The 10,684-nt window shown below is 42.2% G+C and overlaps 1 protein-coding gene across 1 annotated transcript; it reads left to right on the forward strand.

Annotated features, from left to right (window-relative positions):
* Nucleotides 1–930: 930 nt before the first annotated feature.
* LOC128734241 (intraflagellar transport protein 122 homolog) lies at nucleotides 931–5,302 on the forward strand. The gene is made up of 7 exons (XM_053828313.1): nucleotides 931–1,107; nucleotides 1,179–1,409; nucleotides 1,477–2,038; nucleotides 2,103–2,992; nucleotides 3,313–4,413; nucleotides 4,470–4,869; nucleotides 4,926–5,302. Exons 1-7 carry the CDS (start codon nucleotides 1,043–1,045, stop codon nucleotides 5,175–5,177), a joined length of 3,501 nt encoding a protein of 1,166 aa, XP_053684288.1. The 5' UTR covers nucleotides 931–1,042; the 3' UTR covers nucleotides 5,178–5,302.
* The last annotated feature ends 5,382 nt before the right edge of the window (nucleotides 5,303–10,684 follow it).

The raw sequence follows: 10,684 nt of genomic DNA on the forward strand, positions 1-10,684 counted from the left end.
TTTTGCTCTACGAAATGCAAAAATAATCCCCAATTTGACATGTAATTTTCAGTTCTCTCTTTTCCCGTGACACATACGCCATTATGGCAAAGCTACCAACATTATAAAATTGAAAAACGAAATAGCTGAGAGCGAGAGCTATGCATTTCCGGTGACCAACATTTTCACACGCGTAATCGCAGACGTTCACACAGACATTTAGGGTAGCGTTTAGAATAGTTGACGTGGGACTTCTAAACATGTGACTGAATTTTTAGTTGAACGTTTTGTTAAGAATTATTTGAGACATTTTGTCAATTGGTTTGACTTCATGAAGCAAATTATTATATGTTAATAATTTTCTAAATATTTGATTTCTGGGTGAATAGCAGTATTTTTAAATTCGGAGAATTAACTTTACCTTCAAACTGAGATGTACCTAGGCTAGGTACTTGAGTTAAAACAAAACGGCTAAAACATACATAGCGGCTAATAACATGAATAATGTACTCTCTAATGTTTAATAGGTAAAGTCTTGTCTAGGTAAACAGGCAATATTGAGGAAATTCTTCATGCGTATACAAGTGTTTGTGTCGTATATACTTGAGTGTATATACCAATGCAATGTAATATCGCCCGTAGTATTTTGTAAACTACGTAATAGAATTTGCATATTGCTATACTTTCATGTTTTTGAAACTATTTCTAAACATTAAGTATAAGAATAACCAAAAATTACACACCGCGTAAATGGCAAAATGGACATGGACGTGACCCGATTGAAGACATTATTTCATTTGTTATGTTATATTTGAATAGCACCTGGAGTTGAATTTATATTTCATTCATATATTTAAGAGATTGCGTAGTGTTTGTGACCTCTGCAACGTAAATAACAGTACTGACCGTAGGGATTTTTGTTGTTTTTCAGTGTCACAACAGACTCTCTTAATATTTTTTTCCCAGAAAATGGCTAGTGCAGTTGAAAATTTCCAGTTTTGTTGTTTTACGACTTTGTCTAAATGAACCATATTTGAATCTTTTAAACTGTTCGGTGTACGCAATGAGGGCCATACCGAAGTGGGTTGAAAAAATCCACGATCCTTACGACAAAAATAACATAGCCAGGTAAGGAACATTATTGAATTTGGGATTCAATTAATAATTTAACACGTTCAACACAAAAAACATAATTCCAGTGTGCATGCTGTATGTTTTCATCCGGATGGACTGCAACTGATAGTAGGAGCAGGAGAAAAGGTCCTAGTGTATGATTCCATCGATGGAAATATTATCAGTTCGTTAAAAGGTCATAAAGATACCGTTCACTGCGTAGCTTACGCTCGGGATGGAAAAAAGTTTGCTTCCGGCAGCGCCGACAAAACCGTCATTATATGGACAAATAAGCTGGAAGGTCTTTTGAAATACTCGTAAGCCTGAAGAGTTTGGCGTATTTGCAAATTAATTTGACATTCATCATATTTTATCCCCTTGCAGGCACAGTGACTCGGTGCAATGCCTCTCGTTCAATCCAGTCTCACATCAGCTTGCTTCTTGTGCTGTGTCCGATTTTTCATTTTGGTCGTCGGAGCAAAAGGCAGTGCAAAAGTATAAAACTCCGGCACGGGTGAATGCGTGTGCTTGGACAAACGATGGTCAATATATAGCCCTGGGAATGGCTAACGGGGTAATATCGATAAGAAACAAAGGTGGGGAAGAGAAAATCAAAATTGATCGCCCTGGAGGAGCTAACAGTCCCATCTTTGGGCTTGCGTGGAATCCTCCGGCCAGCGGATCGGCAGACATTCTTTGCGTTATCGATTGGAGTCAGACATTGTCATTTTATTCGCTCGGCGGACAAGTTATCGGAAAGGAACGTAATTTCGGCTTTGATCCCTTGAGCTTGAGCTTCTTTCCCGATGGAGAATTTCTTATCGTTTCCGGATGCAATAAGGCTCTTCAGCTGTTCACGCGAGATGGAATTCGCTTGGGCATGCTGGGCGAACAACATGAATCTTGGATTTGGACTACCGCAGTTCACCCGACAGGAAATTCTATTGTAAGCAGATTTGTCGATCTAACAGCATTGTTCTTACTTAGCTTTTTTTTTTTTTCTATTTAAGGTTGTTGGTTGCCAAGATGGTACTCTGGCGTGCTACAGTTTGGCTTTCAATACCGTACATGCATTGTATCGTGAGCGGTACGCTTTTCGAGAAAATATGTGTGACGTTATCATACAGCATTTAGTTTCCGGACAGAAAGTACGGATAAAATGTCGGGATTTAGTTCATAAAATTGCAATTTACAGAAACCGTTTAGCAGTTCAGTTGCCAGAACGGGTTGTTTTATACGAGCTCAGTTCAGCGGAGAATCAACCCATGCATTATAAAGTAAAGGAAAAAATAGCTAAAAAGTTTGAGTGTAGTTTGTTGGTGGTTTGTGCTCAGCACTTAGTTTTGTGTCAGGAGAAAAAGCTGCAAAGTTTGGACTTTAACGGTGTCCTGCAACGAGAGTGGATTATGGATAGTTTTATACGGTATATTAAGGTAACTGGAGGTCCTTCAGGCTGTGAGGGGCTTTTACTTGGCTTGAAAAGTGGACAAGTTTGGAGAATATTTCTGGATAATTCTTTGCCTATCCTTGTTACTACCGTTCTGTCGTCAGTTCGCTGCCTAGATCTCAATGCTACTCGAACTAAGCTAGCCGTAGTAGATGATGCTGGAAGGCTAGTTGTTCGTGATTTGATAAGCGATACTATGCTTTACCAGGATTCTAACGTTAACTCAGTTGCTTGGAATACGCATCTGGAATCGATGCTTTGCTATTCACACACCACTGGAGGTCTCAGTGTACGAGTCGGCGCGCTTCCGCCTAGAAGTCCACAAACAATGCTCGGTGTTGTGGTTGGCTTGTGCGGGGCAACGGCATTCTGTTTACGAGGAAATGTTATGAGTAATGTCCCTTTAGCACTAGGTGCTACAATGTGGCAGTTTGTTGAAGCAGGTCTATTTGAGTAAGTATCGAACTAGATATGGCCATAATTACCAAAACGATATTTTTTCTGTATAAATATCGTACCTACTCTTAATTTGGCGATTTGCTATGTTTTTTTACATATTAATATTTACAGTCTTATTGCTAGACGAGTAGAAAGATTTAATTTGAAGCAATTTTGTTATTTGTCTTGAGGTCTTTTATTAAGTAAAAACCCATAAACCAGTTTACGCATACAAATTATGGACTAACTTTTGATGAGATTCATATATTTTCATATTTGTCTTACTTCTCTATTCTGTAAGACTGTGGAATAAAAACTGTCCTTGTTTTTTCCAGCGATGCGTACCAGGTAGCCTGCCTCGGTGTACCCATTGCAGATTGGGAAGGATTGGCCCAAGCGGCGCTCGAAGCTCACAACTATCAGGTTGCGCGGGATGCCTACGTTAAGGTGCGAAATCTTCCCTGGCTCGAACTGATTAATGATCTCAAGGAACGCCAGAAACGGGGAGATACTGCAAAGGAAGTGCTACTAGCTGACACTTTGGCATTTGCTGGAAAGTTTAAGGACGCGGCAAGGCTGTATCAAAAGGCAGGAAACAACGCGAAAGCTTTAGCAATGTACAGTGACCTTCGGATGTTTGACTTAGCGCAGGAGTTCCTGAAAGAGGGTAGTGCTGCCGATAAGAAGGAACTAATTAGAAGGCGAGCTGAGTGGGCTTGTTCTGTTCATGAACCGCGAGCAGCCGCTGAATTATTACTGTCGGCTGGTGAATCAGAACGAGCTATAGAAATCGTGGCTGAACAAGGTTGGACGGATGTTTTGTTGGATATCGGAAGACGTTTAGGTGCGTCAGACAAAGAACCATTGGAGTTGATTGCTACTCATTTAAGAAACCTGAAAGCATTACCTCTGGCTGCGGAGATCTATCGAAAGCTTGGTGAAGAAGAGCAAGTGGTGCAGTTGCACATTGAGGCTAGAGATTGGCCAGAAGCTTTTCGACTTGCTGAACATTTGCCAAAAATTTTACCATCCGTTCACTACCAACATGCAAAGTGGTTAACCGAGTCCGATCAGTTTATAGCCGCCCATGAAGCGTACGGTTTAGCTGGACAGCCCAATGAAGCTACCAAATTGTTACGAAATCTTGTGGAATGCGCTGTGTCCGAGGAACGTTATTTAGATGCAGGTTACTATACATGGTTGAGAGCAAAGCAAATTTTGAAACTGTTGGAGGATGATTCTGTTCTAATGGAAGCGAAACTTTTGGAATATAAATCATTGTTAAAGCTGGCATCCATATATTATGCTTATAGCACTCTCAATTCCTACTTGAAGGAACCATTCACGAGCAGCCCACCCTTGACGCTATTCAACACAAGCCGTTTTGTAGTTAATCAAATTAATGGTGTTACTCCACCCAAAGGAATAAGTCTTTTGTAAGCTGATGCTTAACGATAGTAAATTCATAACTTTAATCTTCTGATAATTTTAGTGCTATTTACTACACTCTTTCTAAACAAGCTAAAGTACTGGGAGCCAACAAGCTACATCTACAAATCAATAATAAGCTGCAGTCCTTGAAGGTTCCAGCCGGGATTCAAGAACAAGTCGACATTAGTTATATAACCAGCAGATCTTGCCCGGGCGGTTTTAATGATCCGGAGGAATTTTTGCCCATGTGCTACCGGTGCTCTAACTACAGTCCGCACATCCACGGAAACCGCTGTCCCAATTGCAACCAAGAGTATGTTTTCTCTTATGTTTCATTCGAAATATTGCCACTAGCTGAGTTCGGTGTGGAAACTGGAATTTCGGACCAAGAAGCCGAACGATTATTGATGGCACCACCGAAGTTCAACGACTATGACCAAATTGACCAGTTTATAAAAGAGGTACGCACGATCTTGTTTTATCCGTGTTACAATATAAAATGAGGATCCATTTTCAGGATATTGTCGACGCCTTTTCGGCCAGCCTGAACAGAGATGCGTTGCGAGCTATTGATCCGCGAGAGGTTATCATTATGAAAGGACCGAAACCCTTGCCAACCAAATTTTACCGTAATCTCTTACCCGAATTACAAATAACTGTTTGCCCCGAGTGTAACAATGCATTCCACTCCGAAGACTTTGAGTTGCAGTATCTACAGAAAGGGCACTGTCCTTTCTGCAGAATACCAGAGGAAAATTTAGTAGGATAAGTTTTATCACAAAAGGCCGCTGCCTTACCGTACTTGAGCACAACGAGTGCACCAATGATTTGTGATCTCATTCCGTCCAGTATGATAATGTTTTTAAATATATTGACACATGTGTCTTTTTTCTGTCCATCAATGCGTGAAAATGGAAAATCAACAATTTGACTATGACGTGTTTTAAATTGACCCGCAAGTCTAAAATTTCCTTTTTAGCATGCCATATAAACAGGTTGTTTTTAGTTCTAAATAACAAGTACCAAATTCAAGTTATTCCCAGCTTCCACGCGTAATAAAACGTTGCTTCATTTATCTTACAAAAACGCTAGATCGGTAGTCGAACATACCACACCGAGTGCTGGCCAGTAATCCAATCGACTAAAATAACGTCCCGCTAGTAAAGTGAACAGATCCGTAGCCTGGTCATGGCACCAATTACCTCAACGCTCATCGGGACATCGGAAAACAACTCGGAATCGTGCAGTCAAAGGTGAGTCGTGTGATTAAACGTTACTATGAAACTCTGAGCATCGAATGGAAGGAAAAATGCGATCAGAATGCATGTTTTATTAATGATCAGGATCACAAGCGTGTCGTGAAAGAGTTTAAGTGGAATCCCAATGCTTCGGTCAGGGATGTGACCAGAAAGTTGAATCTGTTAAAGTCAATCATGGATGATGACACTTACATCAAGGCGGAATTCTAGCAGCTTCCGGGGCTACTGTTATTCACCGCCCAGCACAAGTTTGATATTCCGGAGAAAGTAAGACAGCAGAAACTTTCAAGGTTTGCCCAGAAATACATGATTTGGCAAGAGATCTGCTCATGTGGCAACCGGAGTTCGTTACGATCGGGACTGTAAACGGGCAGATCTACCTCAAGAAGTGTCTACAGAAGCGTCTGCTTCCTCTGTTAAAGCAACACGCGTGTCCTATGATCTACTCGTCGGATCTAGCTTCGTGCCACTGTTCAAAGGATGTCCTGGAGTGGTACGAAGCAAACGGGGTCACTTTCGTACCCAAGAACATTTACACCCCCCCCCCCCCCCCAACGCACTGGAACTAAGGCCCATCGAAAAATACTGGGCTATTATGAAGCAGGCACTACAGAAGCATCCCAAGGAAGTCAAATCTGAGGAAGACATGAACAAAAAGTTGGTTTCCGTACAGAAGAAGCTGCAGACAAATGTTGTACAGAACCCTATGCGTGGAGTAAAGCGTAAGGTGCGAGCATACGGTTCTGGTATGAAGTTGAATGAAATAAATATACCAAAAGCTTACTAATGGGTTATATTTTATTGTCTGCAAGTTTGAAAAGGATCGGTCAACTAGGTAATTTTCTATAGCATTTTTTCTGTGATGCATTTTGATGTGGGACACCCTTTACTAGAATTGGTGCCTCAGAGTTGATGCGATTAATGCGATGAGCTGCTGATTTTATTTGCCTCTGACATTTGAAACTCGGAAGAGTTATTCATAATTATCACTCCATCCATCGCTTAAGCTGTTCTGTATGGTAAGTCAGGAATGGACCAGCTCTGTCTTCTAGCCGTATCTTAGTATTCAACCTGGTACCACTAACTTACTTATGTATTCATGTCGGCCGGTCCGCCTGAGCAAAGAGATGAAATCAGAGATCTCCACTGCCGACGGTTACCCACCTTTCATGGTTTTCACCTGTCGCTAGGACAGGTTTTCATCAACAGTCCGGATGTTGGCTAAGCTGCGTCGCCATGAGCCACTGGGTCTGCCTTTCTACGCTGTCCCTGCGGATTCCAGTCGAGGGTTTCTCTGCAGATCTCGTTCGCTTCTTTCCTCAAGGTGTGTCCGATCCACTTCCACGTTGGACATCCAGAGGAGAGGTTATCTAACTTGCTCTGCATAGCGACTCGACGTTGCTAGGTTGAAGTCATTTAGCTGCTCCGTCGTTAGAGTATTCCGAAGCAATCCTCGGTCTAGTCCACTGCCAACAGTTCAAACTAACATCTCCTCCATGATGATGAGAAACAGCAGCAGCCGTGTTTCACACCAGCAGTAATTCTTGTAAGGTTAGAGAAGACATCATTGTTCAATACGTGTGCACGAAAATGCCTTGTACTGAGTCTCGATGATACGGACTAGCTTATCTGGAACTCGACTACCCCTAAGTTCACCCCAGATGTTTTCGTCGTAAAGTTGGTCAGACGTTTTTATAAGTCAACAGATTCCAGCTGCAGAGAGTCCTGGAATTCGTTGAGCTGCTCCAATACACTGCAGAGCGTTGAGATACGATTCAGCTAGGTCTTCTTTTTTAGGGACTTTGACCAATATGCACATGCAGTGCACCGAATAATTTGCGGTTTCCCATATATTGCTTAAATACTGATATATCATCAAACAAAGACAAAGACGAGTCAGCTTTGAGCATCTCGGATGAAATACAGTCTATCCCTGGTGCTCTATTGGATTTCATACTCTTGATGGCTGCTTCAATTTCATCCAGCGATGATGTCTCCGATTTGACGTGATTAATTCGACAAACTCTTGCGTCATAAGCTGCTAGTTTTGTTGGTCTCTGACATTCGAATCTCGGAAGGGATGTTCAAAATGTTCAGTCCATCGCTTAAACTGGTCTGTACGTTCAGTCAGTACCCGACCAGCTCTGTCCTTTAGCGGCATCTTTGTATTCATCCCGGTACCACTAAGGCGGCGAGAAATATCGTACAACAAATGGGTATCACCGTTGAAGGCGACCGTTTTCCCTTGTTCGGCAAGGGTTTTCCCCGTGTTAGGGACTTACCACCGCGACCATGATTCTGATCTATTGTGGTGTATCCTCTTTTAATTTATGCCATGTCGTATCAGTGAGCTATCAAAGTTTGATAAACCACCTCAGCCACTGTCGGCATTTATCCCAATCAGGTGATGCATTTCGTTTGAAATTTATCACCTGATTACGAGCAGCATTCCAAATATCACAGGACTGAGTCAGCCCCTTATCAAGGTATCTACGTCGTTTCTGATATAGTACAACACAGTCGCACAACAAATGTTCGGAGCTTTCAATCTCATGATTACAAAAGCGACAGTTCGTTTCATTAAGTTTACCGATGAGTTTCAGGTGATACTTACAAGGACAATGTCCTGTTATTAATCCGGTGTATGTGCTCAAGTCGGATTTTGAAAGGTTTAATAGTTTTCGTGATTGAAGAGCATTTGGATCTATAAAGCGTTTTGATTGCCGGGCAGTCGATGTAATATACCAGTTTTTCCCAGTTCCTAAGTTCCATTTTAAGGGCACATGTAGATAGTCCAAAAAAGGGTTGGGGTCCTATGAACTGCATAGATGACCCTTTCTTTGCCAATTGATCAGCAGTTTCGTTCCCTTTGATTCCGCAGTGACCAGGAACCCAGTAGAGGTTGACCATATTTCGACAGGAAAGTTTTTCCAACAGTTTTATGAATTCACACACTAGTTTAGAAGTGTGAGTTTTTGATTTTAAAGCATTCAATGCTGCTTGAGTTTAGTCCAGGCTCTCTTCTTCCGCCTACAAGGTCGTTTAACAGCTCTCTCCAGTTCGGCGTATCGTTGACGGTAGAGCCGGCGTTTAGACCGGCAAACCCGTGCGGTATTCGCATGATTTCCAATTTTTCCTTTCCTCTTTTATTTAAATGCAGAGTATAAAGTGCTAAGAATAAATCGATGAAATTAGGCATCGCTGTTATGTCAAACGATTAACTCTGCTTGCACGCCGATTGTTTACGGGGCCTTAGCTCTTTTGAACCAATGAAATCTCCAGATCCGGATTATTCTACCTTTTTTCCTGTTTTATCTAGACAGCGTTATAATTTCCGAGCTCATTAACATTTTTCGTGCCAGTCTCAGTTTAGAACATATCCCGAAGAATTGTCGGAAAGTAGGCAGATATCTGAAGGCATACCTAAGGCAGATAAGAAAGAGAAAATCATGCATTAGGCTATCTGATCTCAAACATGTTGCGTGGGCATCATCATGCATACCAACACGATAAATCTACGAATCCGCACTGCATTGCGTAGTAACGTTCATTGAGGAATCGCTCAGATATCAAGAGACGGTATTTTGTGTTTTCCTTGACATTGGAGGCGCTTTCGATAACACGCCCTTCGCTTCAATTACTACGGCAGTAGTGTAATCATGTCTGAAATCATGGCATCATTCACTAGGCGAAGAAAGCATGTTGTTACTCCCCCTATACTGATGCCTAACTGTCAGCTTCAGCAATGTAGTCAAACTCCTCGGAATAATTCTGGATAAAAAACTGAACTGGGCTGCCAACCTAGATTAGGCTGTTAAGAAAGCATCTAGTTGGAATCAAATACAGGGTTGTAGACTAAACAGTTAAACAGAGAAATCAGGGGACTGGACACAGTTCCGCTCTTTATCATTTGAAGAATATTGGATGATACCAACACCTGCCGCTTTTGTAACTCTGAACTTGAAAGTTCAGCGCATCTGCTCTGCGATTGCGGGGCTCTTGCTTTATCTTGGCTAACTTCTTCGAAAGTTGCCTTCTTACTCCATACCGAGTATAGAACCAAACCCACACACGTGCACACGATTACAACTATCTAGCTCAACTTCATCAATGGGTTTGAGCAGTCCATTAACTGTGTACAGTAATGGAGGCCTGCCCCAAAAGACGATCTTTAAGAATGTCACAGTGGCCTTTTAAGCCAATACCCTTCTGGCATACAAAAAAGGCTTCGCTGCTTAATCTGCACAGGGCCACGCGCGCTGTAACGCCGGCTCTGGTTGACGGGCAGCTGTCTTAGCCGATCTAGTTCGCGCTCGCTTAATGTCGACTTTTGCCTCTCCGCTCGTCGATCTTCCTCCAAGTTTCATCCGAAATCCACTTCTTCCGCCCGCTGCGCGCTTTACCGAGGGTTTCATCACCGGTCGTGATGAAGGCATTCTTGATGCTGGTCCATTACTCTTCAACGGTTCCATGAGGTGGCAACTTCAAGGCTCGGGATTCAAGTTGTTCGACAAAGGTCTCAATCGGCGGACGTCGTAACGGCTCCTAACTTTCTCCTTCCGTCGTTGGACACGTGCGACGCGCAAACGTATTTCAGCGATAACAAGATGATGGTCGGATGCAGTATCAGTGCTGCGTTTGTTGCGTACATCAAGAAGGCTCCTTCGCCATTTTCGGTCGCGTTAAAGATCCGCGTTCTTTGAGCCAATCCCAAGTAACATTTTTGTTGTATCATAGCTTATTAAACTATTGTACAGCTAATCCCCGTGGAACAAGTGCCTGATAAGCTATTATACAACAAAAATGTTACTTGGGATATTCGCTTTGAAATCACCTAAGTGGATTTGGATGTCCTCCTTCGGGATTTTATCAAGTAGTAGTAGTAGTAGTAGTAGTAGTAGGGGGAAAGCCACCATCAGTTCAAGGATTTGCCAATGTATGTGGGTAGAATTACAGTAGATCCAAATTTGATTAGTCACATTCCGGCGTGACGTTACAACGTTTTGACATTTCTTTG

The sequence above is a fragment of the Sabethes cyaneus genome, chromosome 2 (assembly GCF_943734655.1).
Source record: "Sabethes cyaneus chromosome 2, idSabCyanKW18_F2, whole genome shotgun sequence".
NCBI classification, from domain to species: Eukaryota; Metazoa; Arthropoda; class Insecta; order Diptera; family Culicidae; genus Sabethes; species Sabethes cyaneus.